Source organism: Psittacula echo (assembly GCF_963264785.1).
Source record: "Psittacula echo genome assembly, chromosome: 5".
Taxonomy (NCBI): domain Eukaryota; kingdom Metazoa; phylum Chordata; class Aves; order Psittaciformes; family Psittacidae; genus Psittacula; species Psittacula echo.
In genome coordinates, this window is record NC_137739.1 from 2,748,154 (window position 1) to 2,766,754 (window position 18,601).

Consider the following 18,601-nt stretch of genomic DNA (forward strand, 5'->3'; position numbering starts at 1 on the left):
ATGGGTCTGATCCCGCTCACAGCCCCAAGGCTTGAAACCAAGTGATGGAAAGGACAGAGATCAGGCAGGAGCTCAGGAAGAGGAGGAGGAAGAGGATGAGCAGACCTCATCCAGCCATGCCAGCCCCTCTCTGGCTCCTCACATCCACCTCCACCTTCCTCTTGCAGGAGGAAGGCACAGGGCAGGGAGGACGAGGGGCTCCATGCAAGGATGAAGTACAGGGGATGCAGCCCCCAAGGGGTGCAGGGGATATTCGGGGACCAAGTACCATGGGAGCTGCAAGGGGACAGTGTCCATATCTGCTTCCCAGCCCGTGAGGTGGGAGAACAGGAGGAGGAAGAAAAGAAGGGAGGGAATGTGGGAGGAAGGAAAGGAGAGGAGGAAGAAAGGAGAGGATATAAAGAGGAAGGGAAGGCAAAAAAGGGAAGGAAAGGAGGGAAGAAAGGAAAAAAGGGAAGGAAAGGAGGGAAGGGAGAAGGAAAGAAGAGAGGGAAGAAGTGAAAGGGAAATGAAGGAGGGAAGGGGGGAGGAAGAAAGAAGGGAAGAAGGAAAGAGGAAAAGGAAGAAAAGGAGGGAAAGGAGAAGGAAAGAAAGGAGGGAAGAAGGACGGAGGAATGGAGGGAAGGAGGAAAAGGGAAAGGAAGGAAAGGAAGAAGGAAGGAAAAGAAGGAATAGGGAAGGAAGGCAGCAAGCCCCATCCCCACTTTCTAGGGCAGCACAGGAGGGACAGACTCCATTTGGCCGCCCCATCCCTGGGAGAGACGAAGACTCCCTTAATTTAGCAGCAGCTCCCACAGCCCCGTTCCTGCTGTCGGGAAGCAGGACACAGCTCCCATCCACCGGCCCCACCACAGAGCCCGAGCGATGCTTTCTGCTTTTATTCAATTAATGCAGCAATCTATACAAGGGAAAAAAAACCCCAAAGTAATAACCATGAAACGGTGAAATTCCAACCCCCACCAGCAAAGAACCGAATCCTTCCCAAGAAACCAACGGGAATCCCAACGATTCCCCCCCCTTTGTCAGCCTGTACAGAAAATAATCTCTGCCCCATTTACAGCGTTTCAGCCAGTACTTCTCGTATCCCAAATGTCTCAACTGTACAACTTTGATACAAACCCTGGCTTTTTCCTAGGAAAAGCTTCCGGAAAAAAAATATTGCCACTTTTCTTTTTTATTTCTTGTTATTTGTAACAAAAAAAAAAAAAGGGGGGGGAGGGAGGAATTAAATTCTTTAAGAAAAAAAAAGAGAAAACCCTAAAATTCAAAGTCAGAACTTGAAGCGTGGGCAGGGGTGGGAAAAGGAGCGGAGATGGGGAAAGGAAGCTGAGACGCTTCCCAACTGAGGATTTCTCCTTCCCGCTGGGAAAGGGATCACTTTGGGCCGGTAAAAGGCTTTCTGCTGCTGGTGGGGTCCAGACCTGGGTCATCCCCCCCCCCCAGTGCCCTCCTCAATGGGTTTTGATCCATGGGGTGAGTGCTGGTACCAACAGCTTCAAAGGGCAGAGCTCAGAGCGCTCATCCCAATGGATGGTGGCTCATGGTGGTGCTGGATGAACATCCCCATGAGTGATCCCTCGGGACGAGCCAAGCCTGTGGGAGTAACAGCTCTCTCCTAACATCTGGATGAGGGTTCAGCAAGTGTGGAACCAGATGTGGCAAGCTGGGCTCTGCCTGCAGCTCACCTCTTAGCGCCAGCAAACAGAGCTTCCTATGGACACAGAGCTCGCACCATGGATGGAAGAGCTTTAGTTCCATCCTGAGCCTTCAAGAGATACAGCTAACAGTGAGAGACCCCAATTCCTCCTGCTCCGTGCAGAACTGAGGGGATGGAACCCACCAAAGTAGGATGAATCCCACCAAAGCAGGGAGAGACCCCACTTAAGACAGTTCTCCTGGTCTGGGCTGTGGGTGTATGGGATCGTCACACTGAACATAGCCTTATTCCCAGATTCGGGATGAGCAGGTTACACCAATGACACACTGTGGGTGGATGGAGAGATGGGACTGCACGACCAGACTAAACAGATACAACAAAGCCAACGGGGTCAGGTCTGTGCATGAGTCTGGGGAGGACTTTTGACTCTAAATCAGAGCTCACCACACTCCATCCTCCACACCAGACCCACGGCACCAACCTGACCTGAAGCCCAACACAGCCGATGACAGAGAACAGGTACGGGCATCACCAGTATCAGAGCTACAGCTTTCCAGGTAGGTTGCACTTCGGGATCCAAACACCTGGATCCCCATGGAAATGTGTTTTGAATCAGGGATTCACTCTGCTGTTGTTCAGTGCAAAAGAGTTAAAAAACGATGTTATCTACACATATACATCTGTGTCTATAGAAAATGTCTGTACAAGAGGGGAAGGTGGCCTGCCCACACGCTGGGGACACCCAGGAGATGCTACAGGTCAGACTGGTTGTGTCCCATTCTCACTCCAAGGTGTCAAGCTCCAGCCAACCAGGTTGAAAACACATGAGAAGAGTGGCTGGAGTGGTGAGGAGCTCCTCTTGTCCCTCCAACCACGGCTGCCAGCTCAGACCCACTGCAGGGATGTGGGGCAGGGAGGAAGGAAAGAAGGGAGAGCTCCCAACCATGGCCTGCAGGAACAGCAGAACCAGGTGGGAGAGGATGGATACCTGCACAACACAGACTGCATGAGGTGATGGTACCAGGCGAGAGGATGCAAGTAAGGCTGAGGAGTAAGACCTCAGGATGTCTTGTTCAGCCTTCCGTGGAGACAAAGCCAACACCTCATCCCATGGGACTCTTGCTCTGGAAAGCAGCCCCGGAAAGCCAGGCTGCCTCCAGCTTTGAGCTGACACCAGGGTACAGCATCCCTACTGCAGAGGTAGGTGTAGAACTGGGAGCTGGTGGGGAAGAGCTGGTTGTGCAGAGCCTGGCAGTGAGCACTGCCACCATCAGCATCACCCACATCAGACCTGCCACCGAGGAAAGCACGGGGCACATCCAGGATGAATCCAGGAAGACAACTGGAAACAGGCATTGCAGGCATCCTGCTAGCAGGTCTCCAGCTCGCCGGAGATGTCTGCACCAGCCATGAGGAGGAGAAGGGATCGCTGCTCCCTGCATGTGGTTTTTCTATCAGGGGAATGCCAGGCTTTCCACAACAGTGGGTTTGTAGCCAAGAGCTGGCCTGGATTCTCTGCAGAAAGCTGGGAGGGTGAGGAACACCCCTTCAGATGCTAAACGTGGTCTGGAAATGGTGTTTTAAAGGGTTCAGAGGCAGCAGAAACACCAACTTTCAGATCTCCGGGCAGACAACACAGGTTCTGCGCCTCTACCTCCACATGGAGCCAACAGTGGAAACCAACCTGATAACAAGAGACAGGCAGTGAGAACCTCACCTATAACACTCCACAGATCAGCTCTGTGCTGCAGGTGACAGTCAGTTCCTTTGTACTAACATGACCACTAGATCCAGCCTGAGCAGCGACCCCAACAACAGGAGAGCGGCAGGAGCTACAGAAGTCAATGGGGAAGGCAAAGGACACCAAGACCCAGATGTCAGCAAAGAGCACGGCGAGGAGCAGCACTTGGCTTGGTGGGTTTTGACTGGGAGCCCCTCAAGACAGCAGCAAACAGGGTTTCAAAATATATGACATCTTTTATTGCCAAGCGTGCGGACCATGAAGTGTGAGAGGGACACGACATGAAGAGAAACTACAGCTGGGAGGAGGGCAAAGCAGCGGGGATTTAAAAAGAAGACTGCTCCTTACAACTGCCAACGCTTGGGTTCAAGGAATCAACCGGAGGAAGCCTCTTAAAGGTATGGTTCTAAAGATGCTGTTGGGCCCCAAAGCTTTGGGAACACACTGAGGCTTTGGTCTGGGCTAACGCAAGCCGGGAGGGAGAGGAGGAAGGCAGCAATCTAACACTAACGCCATGGGGCCCAGCGCCTGGGTCTTCCCTGTAGCAAGCAGAAAACTCCCTGCCCAAGGAATACAGGCAGGAATAAAGCCAGGAGGAGGCGGGCAACCACTGCTGAATGCACTGAACTGAGGCCAAGCTTAGACCCTTGCAGTGTCCCCGCTCCCAGAGCCAGCCTTGGAGGGGACACTCTGCAGCAGAGCTGCCCGAGGCCATGGCAGTGCCTGTTCCTGCTCCATCAGAGCGCATCCCTTGGGACGGGATGCTGCATCACCTCAATTCTCTCCACCTAAAGGGGCAGGGGGATGAAAGCCAGTCCCCCAGGCATGGAGAACAGTGCTTCTCAGGGGGTCCCAAGGCAAGCATCCTTCACAAGCACAGCAACTCTCCTATTCCTCTTTGCTATCCCCAGCTCTGGGAAGCAGCATGTACTCAATGTGATCACTCACTCAGCAGTCCCAGGGCTCCAATATGGACCTGGGGCCAGCCTCACGGAAGCCAGCCACGTTTCCTTCTTCCTCAAGCAAAACACACTCCTCATCAGACCAGCACTGAGAAACCAGAGCTCAAGTACATTCCTCTCGGAGAGGGCAGCACAGGGAACTGTGCAAGCCCACACTGGCTTGGGAAAAGGGACTGGAAAGGAAACCTATGTTAAAACTGGTACTAAAGTGCAACAAAAAATGTCCTAAACCCTTTGAAATCAACCGCAATTAAGAGGGGTCTGCAAAGCTTCAAACTTCCAGTTACTGCAGGGCATCCTTAAAACAAACCCAACAACAACCAGGTCAGAGCAGACCAAGGAGCCCTTCGGTGAAGCACATCCGAGGCCACCGCAGCGAGTTTCAGCTCCTGGGGTCGAACGTTACATTTAGACCACGTGGAAAGGAGGAAAGTTAAAGCAAAAAAAAAGAAACAACCCCCCCCCAAATACAATTCCTGAATCCTGCACAACGAAACGGGGAAACTTTTTTGGTGTTTTCAAAAGAAATCCCAACAGACAGCCTGCCATCACTTTATCTGTTTCCTAAGGGAAGAGATGCCCGTTTGACCCCATGACTCAGGGCACCGTGTGCACTGGACATGTTCCCATCCTTCCGTATGTCTCAGCATTCCTCCATTCATCAAAGCAAATCGCTAGGATCCTTCCTGTTTACTCTTCAGCCTGAAAGGAAAAACCAAAACTGAAGCTAGATGGAAGAGAGCCAGAGGGAAGAGAGAGTTTTCACAGACTGGAGGCCAATCAGCTCCCCTATGAGCCTGGAAAGTGCAATCCTCAGTGTCGCCTCATCTTAACTTTCCTGGCTGGGCTTCCATCCTCCTCTTCCTCGTCACAGTCCTCCGTGTACTCGTAAGACCTTCGCCAATAGTTCTCGGAGCTGAAGTTGCTCCTTCTCCTATGTTTTGGTAAGAGGACCGAGCGCCTGTTCTCCTCTTTATCCATTTCTAGAATCCGTGGCCTATGGAAAAAGGGGAAGAAGGGAGCGTGAGCACATCCATGGCGGGATTTCAGCATTCCCTGTGTAGTTTTGCATACTTTGGGTGCTATGACTGACTGTTTCCACATCGCTTTGCCAGTCCTGGGCACTGAGCAGAGCAGGAACAGATCACCACCTTGCACCTCTCACAGGGAAGCTGGGAATTGTGCTTTCGATGATGCACATTTTTCCCCTTCCCAGAGCAAGTTTTGGTCCTTACCTCCATGGAACACTTCCAAACAGCCCAGGCACCTCTTTTTAAGTGCAGCTTGTGGCTTCAATAAACATCCCTTGGGAAAAAGGCTCTGTCTCTCCTATAGGAGAACTCGCAGCACAGAGCTGGGTTCCTTTTTAAGCTGCTGGGGTGCTTGTGGTGCAGGATCAAACCCCAGCTCTGAGCTCCTTTGTCCTCTCAAACATCAGCACAGGGCAACTGTTATTTCTACAAAGCTGCCTGTGCTCTTGTCTGTGATTGCTTTGGAGCAGGACAGTGCTGGTGGGCTGCACACACCACTTATTGTATCCTAGGTGGCAACTCTGAGTTCCACAAAGAGATACCATTACATGATATCTATGCTGGTTACCTATGTTATACTTGGGGGTCTGAGGCCAAAGGAAGAGAAAAACAGGTTTTTGATACCCATCAATCTGCTGCAGGACTCTATGCACCACACCCCCATCAGGTCATAGAATGGTTTGGGGTGAAGGGACCTTAAAGCTCATCCAGCTCCAACCCCCTGCCATGGGCAGGGACACCTTCCACTAGAGCAGCTTGCTCCAAGACCCTGTGTCCAACCTGGCCTTGAACACTGCCAGGGATGGGGCAGCCACAGCTTCTCCGCTCACAGCAGGCTGCAGAGCAGCTCTGTGAGATGCACAGATTTGTTCTGCATGAACGCTTCTCTAATCACACACCAGCCCACTGCGTGCTCAGAGCTCTCATCTGCAGGCTTCTCTTCTTGCTGTTCCTCCCCAGTCAGGCAGAGTCCAGGTGAACGAACACTGCTCATAAACACACCATCCCCACCCATCTCCCTCCAGGACAGGTTGAAACACGGTCTGGGAACGTGCAGCCAAGCCCCAGGCCCAAACCATGGTTTTCATATGACATGCAGACAACACTGCATGGTCCTCAGGAGCACCTGGAATTGGGGAATAGCAGGAATATCCCTCAAGGCTACCGGTACGTTCACACAGAGCAAGGTGGTGTTTGAGGGAAGCTTTGCTGCAGAGCTCAGGCTGCGTGAAACCTCAGCAAGGAGCTCTCCTGAAGGTCAGGCTCACACATTCACACAGTCTGGTTACACACACGTGCAGCTGGGGAACCAAAACAGGTCTGAGAAGCTTCCCAAGACGACCTTCACCTTTCCCAGATAGCAAACCCTCCCTTCTCTCCCTCCCAAGATTGCTCTCATAATACAGTCTAACGCAGCTGCACAGGTTGCTTGGCAATAGAGGTCAAAAATAATTAGCTGCAGGGAAACTATTGTTTGGAATGACTGCATTATCAGGAGCCAGCCAAATCTATTGCTTCTTCATTATGCCACTCACAGGATAAACAATGTAAGCTGCTTACAGCCAGAGCTTAGCCTCCACAAGCCTAGGAGGAACGTGTGTTCTGATAAAGCACATCTGTACGCTACTGAAAGCACCTGGGAAGTGCAAAGTAGGGTGCTTTTAAGTGCATTCTGCAGCCTCTCGTATCTGGCACCGGGACAGACACGCACAGCCCTAGGGATCCAAAACATGGCTTTTAGAAGAGACGATCCTACCTGTGAGCAGCATCAGGATCTGCTTTGCGATGGGACCGCTTTGGTTTCAGGATCTGGTCCCGGTTGCTTCCTGAGTTATAACCCGGTGGCAACACAGAGCTACTCAGGGATTTTGTTTCCAGTCGAGGTGCATCTAGTCTTGTTCTGCAAATAAAGGGAAGAGAATATGAAAGGAGCTTCTACAGAACCATGAGTGTGCTGCAGCAGATATCAGCCCTAGATGTGCTGAAACCACCTTCAGTCCCAGCCACACAGCTCAGGAAGAGGGTCAGCACTATTTACACCCAACAGCAGAACAAGCTGTAGCTTTCTGGCACTTGAACCTTCAGCTTTAACCTTTGCTGCCTTGGTTAGAGGGATACGTGAGGGGAATACCAATGGTGCTGGGCTCACCGGAATACCAGTTATGGGATAGAGGCACTGGTGCACTTGTGAAATCCTATGTAATCACAGTGACTGGTTGGTAACTCACAGCTCCTGTTAAGCCACCTGTGAAATTCATCATCACCTACATCAGTAATAACTGCTTCCAAGTGGAAACTCCCTCCTACCTGGAGTTCTCATGGGGTCAGGCGTTTCTCAGCTTGACTAAGAGGTGTAAAGAGTTGAAGTACGAGTCAGGAGAAGGCCTGGCCAAGAGAAGCTGCACCCACATCCCTTCCAGCAGCACAGCACACGCTCAAGCTGCACCAGAGAGCAAGCACAGCTCGTCCCAAAGCAGAGCTGCTGCTGGATCGGACGCTGCTGTAGCCATGCACACGGGGAGGGAGGCAGCAGGAATGAACACTTGGTGCAGTTTATCACAGCTCTATCACAGTCTCCAAGCACAGCACAGTTACCATCTCAACTTCGGAGCTCTGCTAAAACACAGACTGAAGGCTAAGAATGGGCAAAACACACTCCGAGGTGGTGCTGGCACTCCAGAATGCCACCTCCAGGAGGATGCAAGCACATTCCCAGAAGGCACGGCACCCTGATCCTGTTGTTGCAGCTTGTCTCCCTCCTTTGGCTGAGACGTGAATACGTAAGGGGGTTGGGTGATACAAAGAGAATTCCTACTTGCTCTCTAGTGCTGAACTTCAGCACCTGAGGGAGGTTTCCACAGAAGAATCCCAACCTAAAATCCCATTAGGAAGTACAGGCAGTTGCCAAACTTCCTCTCTGCTACTGTAAGAGCCTCTTCAGTTAAGCAGGGTGATGCCATGCTGGCAGTTGTGAAACTGAGCAGAGCAGCCCTGCGCCATCCAGCATGCCAGAAACAAGGAACACCTCCACAGGCAGCTGCCTGCTCTAGTCCACACCACCACCACCCTGAGCTGTTCCCAGCTCCAGGACTGGACCCAGCCCAGGTAGAACACCAAAGGCATTGTGGATCCTGCTCTGAACAAGTTCTGTGGTTTAAATACCTCTCAAATACAACAACTACAGGCCTGCAATTAAACCAAACCACCAAGTGTACTGCAAGGGCACAGGAACAGCAGCCACGCTCGCTCTGTCCACAGAGCAACGCAGCTACGAGCTGCAGAAGCAAGACACAAAAATGGAGAGCAAACCACCTACCAAAGTCCAAGTTAAATAGACTCACTGTGATGTAACTGCTTACACAGGGCAGCATAAGCCCTCCCAGATGACTTTCAAGACCCATTTCAACAGGTCTCATTTCCATCCTACCTCCCACATTACCTCCTTGAGCATCTCAGGAAAGAGCACCGTTCCTCCCCACTCCAGCCTCCTGCTCCAAAAGCTTCCAAACCTTGCTGGTTCCCCGCAGTCCTGCACTCCAGCACGCAGGAAACACTGTAAATATCATCACTGTACAGCACTGAAGTGTTTATGACCTACTTGGTAACCACACGGCTCCTGAGCATCCTGCTAAACCCAGCCACTGCTCCAGCTTCCACAGCTTCATTCTGCCACTGCCAGCACAAACCATCTCTGGATCCATACACTCCAAGTATAGGCAAGAGCAGATCCAGATGTCTGGGACCCAGCAGGCTCTGGCAGCCTAATCAGAGCCAAATATCCCAGCTTCAGTGAAGCTTATGCTGCCCTACACCCCAACTGATCTGATCCCGCTGGATAACTCCGGGTTGGTCCTTACCACGAAGATGAGGAAGAGGAGTTTTATGTCAGCTGCTCCCAAGCCTTCCATGCTAGCAGGCTACCAATGGAAGCAGCTGTTTTCCTGCTTGCGTAACACACTATTTGAGACTGCCCAAAGTCGCATGATCCAGGAGTGGGGAATGGCATTTGCTGCAGGAATACATGCCGCGGGGATGCGAGTGCAGAGGAAGGTCACCGCAGCCCTGCTGTGCGTGCACACATGCACGAGATGCGCCGTCGCGAGGGAGAAGCAGCAATTAATAAGCTCTATTTAGCAGCCATCAGAGTGCACCCTTTGGCAACCAGGCAATTGCCATGTAAACATCAGGGCTGCTGAACTCTATGGAGATTACACATCAAGAATTATCAGGAGGTTCCCACTTTGCTCAAGAGAGAAAAGCCTGGTGCGGTTTCATTCAGCCTCCCATTGCTGTCTGCGTGTGACCAGGCACACACTTCTGCTTTAACACTAAGCAAATCAGGGCCCTGAAAGGAGGGGAAGACAGCAGGACCCAGTGCTACAGGATGGCTAAGCAAAACCAGCCAATACACTCTGCTAGGAGCTAACAGCTTTGTCTCTTCAGCAGCCATGTACCAGGTCAGCTGGGTGCTTCTCTGCAGCTACGTGTTCACCCAGTTGCACATTGAGGGCATTCAGGCAAGACTGAAACAACTCGACACCCTCAGCTTACAGAGCATGGCAAAACCAAGAGGAAGAGCCAGTTTAAACAACTGTGCTGGGTATCTGCATCATTTGGGCAGCTTTAGCTGATTTAGCCAAGTCTTTCTGAGGGAACTGCTCCACAGCCTAATATAGAAGCTTCTCTTCTGTATCCCAAAGCCCAACTGCTAGATTTGAGATGCCTTCTATTGGTGTTTGTCAGTACAGAAGCTTCTCTTCTGTATCCCAAAGCCCAACTACTAGACTTGAGATGCCTTCCAGTGGTGTTTATCAGCACTCACACTGCTTGTCACTGGCTAGAGCAACCAACGACACGAATGCAACAGCCTTTTAGTTCTTATCACAACCCTTAAACCCCATGTGGCAATAACCAGCTATGGAGTGGTTTGGCTCTAATCTGTCTTTCATCCCACACTATCACCTGCCGCATCTCATCCTGCCTCCCTGGGTCTGGGCTCATTTTGCCTGGTTAATGCCTCAGGGCTGCTGTTTTCCTTGCCTTCATTTCATGGTCTCTCTAACCAGATGTCCAACTTCACTGCACTGGCTTTGGGCCATACCTTCACAACAGTGCCAAACTTGTTCTGAAACCAACTACGCCATCCAAAAGCTCAGCAAGTCTGAATCTAGACCGCTTGCCTGCTAGCCTTATGCTAGCCTGGGCAACTGCAGCCCTGCCACCAATGCCCATGCTTTCAGTTGGGTTTACAGGACTCAAATCGTGTGTTTTCACTTGCAGAGAGATTTCCTGACAGCAGAATTACTGCTAACACCTTCTAGGGCACAATCAGCATGGGTGGCAGTCACATTTTTCCATCTCCTAGGAGAAGGAACTGACGAGAGAGGACATTTCTGGGCACAAAAGAAGGTTAAACTGAGGGAGTTTGGGATAGGGTTGGCTTATTTTTTCCTCCATTTTCTTAGAGACTTTAGGAACAAGCACTGGTTGATGAAATGCCATCAAGGCAGTGTATCTTCTAAACAGCTTCCAGCGCCTGGCTTCCCACCAGCGACTTGAAGGACAGGCTCTGTAAAGTGATCACTGAATTCACTGCATCCATTTCCCTTCACAGCCAGTGTTATCCTCTCCCTCTCCAGGAAACAAAAGCCATGCTACCAAGAAAACTTTATCTGCTTTAGAGCTGACTCCTCATCGTTAGCATCAACTCCAAAGGACCACGCAGGTAACTCACAGATGTGGGTATCGTATGATCAGACACCTGAATACATGGCCCCAAACAAGAGTTTGAAACCCTAGCTGTTTGCAGCTAGGCAAGCAATGAAAGCCAGGTGTTGGGACACAAACAGTGCTTGCAAACCCAGGCATTACAATGAAGCACTGCTGCACAGAGCCAAGAAGGGATTAACCCTGCAGAAACAAGTTCCACCTACTTCCACCATGGGTATGGCATCAGTGAGTATGAGAGTGACAGCTAATCAAGATGGACAATCAAGCGAGCAAATTAACAAGTAAGGCAGTTTTAAAGTGTTTCTTTAAAGCACATCACACCACATGCAAGTTTATCTCAAGTGTCCAGAGGGCTTCAACACTTACTTTCGAAGGATGATGACGGCTCTTCTCTCCTTGATGTCCTGTGGTCGGATACAGTGTGTGATTTCATCAGCTGCATAGCCACTGGCAACAAAAACAGAAAGCCACTGTGAGAAAACGACAGACAGAAAGCAGCCTCAACACCTCAGTCTGGTCAATCATTCCCTAACTTCCAGCAGGAATTCCTCCTCCAAACACCGTTCTCCCTGGCACACAGGAGTTAAGACTTCAAAGAAGGAAGAAACTTCAAAAAAGAAGGTTGTTTTGGGGTTTTTTACTCAATTTTTTAGTGTATACGAAAGGAAACAGCCACCTGCCACAACAGTGTGCAATAAGACACGTAGGAAATGAGTGTATGGAGTGCAAATTCAGCCAATTCAAGGAGCAAAACTCAGTACACTGCTCCAAATGCGTGCCCCCATGGAAACCCACCTTTCATGGCTGAGATGTGCAGCACACCCAGACATGAATGCGTCCTGATTTGTTAGTCAAAGAAGGGGTCAAGTCTCTCACCCCCATCACCTGGACACAGACGCTGCCATCTCAGCACCCTCATCCTCCCTGATGCAGCACAACCTCAGCCACGACACAAACATCACCCCCCAGTACTGCCCAAGCCCAACACAAGGCACATGGGGTTACCTTTACATCCAGACCTGCAAATAGAGCTGCACCCCCAAAATCTCCCTGCCACAGGGTGAGACAGAGACCCGGGCTGAGGGATCAAGCAGCTACATGGCCACACAGCAGCTGTACTCAGTGTTTTGCTCCTGCAGGAGCACATCTCATCACTCCCATGGACGCTAACAAGAGGTGGGCCTGCCCTCTACCTGCTGCTTGGAGTGTCTGCTCACAACAGAGCCTTCTAGAGCGCAGGATGGGTTAAAGACAAGTTAAACACCTTCAGAACCTCCTGAAAGAGCTGAGCAGCACAGGAATACCTCTGAAAAGCACAGGAATACCTCTGAAAAGCAAAGGAACACCTCTGAAAAGCAAAGGAATACCTTTGGAGGGATTTGGGTGAAGGCTGCTGAAGCCACACAAAGGTAGCACAACCCCACGCTGGTTTAATCTGAAGCAGAAGCCACAGAGCCCACCATCCCCATGAGGCTTCACCATGAAGGGGCTGCTACACTGGCTCAGCAGCTTCCAGGTTATCCAGCACAGATCACACACAAGCCAGGACAGGACCAGGTTTGCTTTATCTGGTTAGATAACCCACCCACTCAGTGTGAAACACACCTCGAGGACAGATTTACTGCTTTGAGAAGGGAGTTAAAAGTCTAAGAGCTGATCTGTTAATACAGGGGTTGATGTCCATTCCCCCCCTCCATCCTCTGAGGCACTGCAGAGGACAGCAGCATTATGAGAAGGGGTTTATAATGATGCTCTATTATGTTCCAGGAACCTCTGCGTCAAGCTCCAGTGAATTCATTAATATCACCCATGTTAACACTCAACCCGGTGCATCCGCGGTGACACCATGAACATCAGGAAAAGGTCTATTCCAGCCCTGTGCTTTCCATTAGGAAATGTCAGCAAGGTTGCACAGGCAAAACCAGGCAGAGAAATGGAAGAAAAAGCTTATTTGGTTCTATCACACTTGTGTGGCAGCAGGAGCTTCTCACCCTCTGCCTAGCCTTGCTGCATCCTGATGATGCGTCAAGGGACAGACATGGGACGAAACACCTGTAACGACATTGAGGGTCTACCCAGACATTTCTCACCCAGAGAAGAAACCCAAAGCACGAAGGAAGAGACAATTTGGGAAGGAAAACCCTAAACTTCTATTCATGAGAACACCCAAGCATCAAGTCTCCAGCCTAAAGCGCTTTCCAGAAGAACATGGGGAGGTGCAGGTGCCATCCACACACTCCCCCAGCTCACACCCCAGCTCCTCACCAACCTGTCACATCTCACACCCCCAGCTCCTGCCTTTTCCAGTCCAGAAGAGCTGCTGCTGAGCCACAACACAACTGATTCACACGGAGATGAAAGCAGGGGGTTCTGTACAAACATCACCCGAAAGGAGGCCCTGGAGCTCTGCACCTAATGAGATGTGTTTCCAGGGGCTGAGGACAGGCAGGGGGACCTCACACACTAGCCCATCACAGGGCTGAGCAGGTCAGGGCTTTACTTGTGGTTCAGGAAAGCTGCTGCCACAAACCATGGCTGTGGCACCAACCAGCTCAAGCAGAGCTTGAACACATCTATTTATCGCCTCACCACTGGCACACACAGAACTTCCTCTGCACCGACAGCTTGTCCTGAGGGATCAGACTTTTCTGGGAAAAGCATCTAATCCAGGCAGTTATGGAGAGATTCCTGTGGCTGGGAAGAAAGCGGGTTCATCCTCAGACTGCAACCAGCTCTGGTTACGCTACCCTGAGACAACAGGAGACACAAACATTACGTTGCCACTGCTCTTACAACACAGAGCACTTCCCAGCTGCAGAAGAGAAGCCTATACATCATACAAGCTCTGCAACACCACACCCCCCCCGGTTCAATTCCTTTTATCCAGCCTAAGCATTTGTCAAAGCACGTGTTCCCCAGATGAACAGGCAAATTCCTCCATCTCCTCCCCGCTGCTTCCATCAATCGACGCTTATCAAATTATAGGTAGAAAAAGAAAACCCACAAACAAGGTCCAGACAGCTGATGGGCCACAGGACTGAAACCCCACTTAACTCTGCCTGAGAGAGCAGCACAGAGAGAGGAGCTCCTGCCACCTCCTTTTAGCCTGGCTGGCAGCGGGACAAACCTGAAGGAGCATCCCCTTCCTGGTGCTGTGAGACAACAGAGACTGGAGGAGGTTGTCTTCTATAAACCAAAACCAACAAGGAGGAGGTCACCTTCTCCTTTAAGTCAAGCCTACAAGCGCCAATCTTCACCAAGGATGTGAAAAGAGAGGAAGAAGTGCTTTGCTCCAAGAGCAAAGGGCTCATTAGCAGGTTGTGAAGTGGCTCAGCCTTTGTCCTTCTAGCAAAGGTGCTCAGCCCAAGCAGGAGAATCTTGCTTCCACCTTTTAAACACAAAGCTCTTGTTGGAGATATGAATGCTCTCCAGTGAGTTTGGGGCAGGTTCAGTGCTTGCAAACACCACAGGGTGAGCAAATAGAGCCAAGGGAGGGATATGGGGAAAGCCCCTCTGCATCCTCCCAGCTGGGTAGATGGAGGACAGCTTGGAACAGGCGGGAACAGGACAGACATGACCCAGGGACAGCCTGAGATCGATGTGAGGGCACAGAGAAGAGATCCAACAGCTTTCTTTAGATCCTCACGGCTTCCACACGGTAACCAAAGCCATGTGGCTGCACTGCTGGCAGCAGCCACTGCCCCAGCAGCACTGGAATCACAGACATTACAAGCATGCCATTTCTATCTGCGCCGTTTCCCTATCTCCAGGGCAACTGCCTTCAGGAACTGTTTACTGAGAGGAGAACAAGCCAAGTTTGGGGAGTTGACTTTAACACGAGCAAGGGCTGGATTTGGGATACAGACCCCTGAGAGCCCACCGAGGGTCTGTGTCTCTCCCTAAATTGCCAGGGTTAGAAGGAAAGAGAGGAATCGAGGAACTCACATCCAGCCAGGATCATATCATCACCGAACAATCACTTTGGCAGAATCTCTCTTAAGTGAGTGCTAAGTATCTGCTAACTGCAGTACCAAAATTGAAACAATCCCTGTTTTAAAGGCTATTATTCGCTGGAGAGCAGAACATCTAACCCGGATTAAGCTAGGGAATAAATGCCTGCGGTGGGGCAGAAAGCAACCCTTCTGTTTGGTTTGATCTGTACCATTGCTTCAGTTAATAAACTGATTACAGCACCCCGGTGACCTGGCCAACAACCCAAACACACAGGCCTGGGAGACACCCTCTCCAATCCCGGAGCCCTGAGTCAGCTGCCTCTTCCCGGAAGTTACAGAGGGAAAAGTGAGGATACGGGACAAGAAAACATCAGTTCCTGGTCCTGGAGCAGAGCAAAGCACCTCTCCTGCTCCACTGCAAGTCCTGATCCTGCTTTGGATGTAAAGCCAGGAGTTTTCCTAGTGGCTTTGCCTGCAAGACTCCAGAGTGACCCTGCATTAACAGCTCTGCCGGCGTGCTTCTAAGCAAGGAAACACTCTCCCTGTCCTTAGCAAAAGACCTCTGGCTCTGAAAGGAAGGACAAGTATTTTCTCCAGGCCTGCCAGGGAATGGCAGCACAAGGGTTCACCTCACCAGCAGGAAAACGAGGGTGGAAACGTCCTCAGCGCCATTCCCGCTTCCCTCCCTAATCCACACAAGTTACCTAACGCCACGGGTACACCATGGATTAGTTCATGTTAGTGCAGCTTCTCCAAGAGGGAAGCGATGCAAGATCTCAGCATTTATTATTGATGCCCCAGTCAGCGGGTGAGGCTGTGTGGATGTGGGGGGAAGAATTCCTTCCCGAACCCTGCGGCGATCACTTTACAAGCCAATGGAAGGGATTGTGTTACTGCTTGGGAGCCCTGAAAACCTGCCTGGACCTTCACCAACCCCAAACCTAAAACCTCAAATGGGGATACCATTGGTAGCCCTGCACTGCTGGCAGAGGCCAGCTGATCCCTGCTCCTGGCAGGGAGCACTCTGACCTTCAGGGACATGAGGGGTTGGTGCTCACGGAGTTAAGCAGCTCCAGTGCTGGGTTTAAGACACAATTCCTAAGACCAGGACACCAGTGGGTCTGTATGTACCAGCTCCACACAGTCCTGCCTGTCCCTATCCCTTTACCTGCCTGCCCAGCACAGTTTCCCAGTGTCAATCCCAGCTTTACCACCAACTGGCTGCATGACCTTGGGCAGGTCATTTCGCCTCCACAGCTCTTCCTTTGCTTGCATGAACGCACAATAAAACCCCTCCATGTGCCCGTGACCCGCCGCGCTTCCAAGCAACGGTTCCACAGGGTTCTCCCATCTCCCCATTGGCATCAGGCAGGAGAGGGTTCAGTATTCCCAGTTTAGGGACTGGGAGGACGAGGCCATTCACACCTCCTCCTCTCCACGCTTAAGGTCAGGTCGGGAAGGCATGGCCGAGCTAAGAATAGACCCAGCAGCCCCATCCCAACCAGCTGCTCCGCTCTGACCGCTCATGGGCAGAGGATCCATTTTGTGTCTCGATGTGTTATTTTAACCACTGACAGGCAAAGCCCAGCTCCAAAAGTGGCCTCACTCCCAGCAGGACTCACCTCAAACCTTGCGGAGAGGGCACCCTCCATCCCTAAAACCCCCATCCCTTCCAAACCCTTCCTATACCCCTTCCAGCAAGACCCCGCATGCTTTCAGGCGAGTGAGATCAAGCCCGAGCCGTGCATCCGCGTGCCTCACGATGAGCATTACACAACCGAGCCCCCAGCATGTTAACGGGAGGCCTTGAGGGTGGGTTACCTGAGCACCGTGACGCTTCCCCTCTTGACAGGCAGGAAGAGAACGGGCTCTGAGACCCGGATGGGTTTAAACTGGAATTTACACCCGAAGCAAAGCGCCGAGTCGCTGAAGAAGGAGACGGAGACGATGGGCCTCTCAAAGATATGGATGGGGTCCACGTGGGAGACAATGCATCCCCCGGGCTGGTAGTCGTTGATGACGGCACTGTTCACAAAGCCCTCGGGAATCACCCGGTGCTCCACCAGCTTCCTGATCACCAGGTCGTGCACCCACTCAGGGATAGCATCCACCTCTCCCCTCGGATACAGGCGCTCCTGCCCGGGGCCTCGTCTCTGCAGCTGAGACCCATAGGTATAACCCTCCCCGAAGAAATACTTGTTCCGCAGCGGGGCCCGATCCACCGTGTGCTCCTTATAGAGCCCCTTCTCGGCCCGGGACACCACGTCCTCGATGCGAGCTTCGATCTTGGCGCACTCTTCGGCGCTGAAGAGACGAAGCTGGCGGATGCCGCTCTTCACTTTCCGAGCTTCTTCTTCCTCCTTCTGCTCCTCGTAGTCGCTGGGCTCGGAGCCGGAATCCTCCTGGTGCCGCCGCTTGCGATCGTAAAGAGGGGGTTCGGGGGGTTCCCGTGCGAGACCGCCGCCGCCGCCGCTCCCTTTGTGGCCGTCCCGGTAGGGCATCATGGACTTGAGCTTCTCCCGCAGGTCCGTGTAGCCGGTGCCGGCCATAGTGCGTCCGCAGCCCCCGCCTCTATCGATCCCGGCGCTGCAGGCGGCGGCGGGCGGCGGCGGGGGACGCGCAGCTGCTATTCATGGCATCCGCCGCCCTGCGGGAAGAGCCCCGGAGGGACAGGGAGGTGAGGACCGGGGGAGGTGAGAAACGGGACCCCCCGCCATATCGCGACTTGTTCCACACACACCCCCCCCAACACCGGGATACGGGACCCGGCTCCCGCCCTCCCACCGCGACGGGGTAGGGGGGGAAGGACGGGAGGCCCGAGCGGACGCCACACTCACGGCTCGGCCCGGGGCTGGCGCGGACAATGCTGCCGGTACCGGCGGCGGCGCTCACGCGGCGGCCGGGCCTGGCACATGCCCAACGGCGGCGGCGGCCCCGGCGCTGCCCGCTCCCGCGGCGCTGCGCATGGCGGGAAGAGGAGAAGGAGGAAGAGGAAGGAGGAGGAAGGGGATGGGGGGGGACGACACCGGAGCCGGTGCCGGGCCCGCTGCAGGGGTCAGCGCCCGCCGGGGTCTGTCGCGGCCCTTCCCGCGGCGCGCTACGTCACCAGGAGCCAGCCCGACATCCCGGAGTAGGCCCCGCCCCTGCCGCGCACGCGCCCCGCACGCCGAAGGCCACGCCCCCAACCGTTCCGCGTGTGCGCGCACGCACGCACGCACGTACGTACGTACGTGCAGCGCCGCAGCCGTCACCGCGCGGAGTAACCGGTAACCGGCAGCCACGCCCCCCCCCCCTCCCGGGATTGGCGGGGAGGGGCGGATGAGGGGGTGTGGGCGGCGGGGCGCCATCGCCCCCTGGCGGTCTGGAGGAATGGGATGGGAGATTTAACCGGGGCATCGGAGGGAATCCTGCATCCCGGGAACTGGGAATGTCCCGGGGGGATGTGGGGGGAATGGGGCCCGGGGACGGTGAGGCACGGGGAAACTGAGGCACCGGGAATGGGGAAACTGAGGCACGGGAATGGGAGA

General features: G+C 52.9%; 1 protein-coding gene across 2 annotated transcripts; it reads right to left on the bottom strand.

The window, feature by feature from the left end:
* Positions 1–863: 863 nt before the first annotated feature.
* ALKBH5 (alkB homolog 5, RNA demethylase) lies at positions 864–18,211 on the bottom strand. Of its 2 annotated transcripts, XR_013956805.1 has the most exons (6): positions 17,912–18,211; positions 16,896–17,721; positions 11,488–11,568; positions 7,148–7,291; positions 6,291–6,692; positions 5,227–5,357 (listed from the first exon to the last, which is right to left on the bottom strand). XR_013956805.1 is itself a non-coding variant. In XM_080617570.1 (5 exons), the coding sequence occupies exons 2-5, from the start codon at positions 17,621–17,623 to the stop codon at positions 5,174–5,176; spliced, it is 1,137 nt and encodes a 378-aa protein (XP_080473696.1). In that variant the 5' UTR covers positions 17,624–17,721; positions 17,912–18,211; the 3' UTR covers positions 864–5,173. The 2 variants fall into 2 exon arrangements, 1 of the variants encoding a protein (XP_080473696.1); XM_080617570.1 differs by lacking the exon at positions 6,291–6,692 and having other exon boundaries at positions 864–5,357.
* Between the last annotated feature and the right edge of the window lie 390 nt (positions 18,212–18,601).

Bases quoted from the DNA above. Each gene is read 5' to 3' on its own strand.
- ALKBH5 (XM_080617570.1), bottom strand. From the start codon at position 17,623: ATGGCCGGCACCGGCTACACGGACCTGCGGGAGAAGCTCAAGTCCATG. The intron at 7,292-11,487 runs GTAAGTGTTGAA...CTTTATTTGCAG, and splicing joins GCCGTCATCATCCTTCGAAA to AACAAGACTAGATGCACCTC. The intron at 5,358-7,147 runs GTAGGATCGTCT...CTTTTTCCATAG, and splicing joins GATCCTGATGCTGCTCACAG to GCCACGGATTCTAGAAATGG.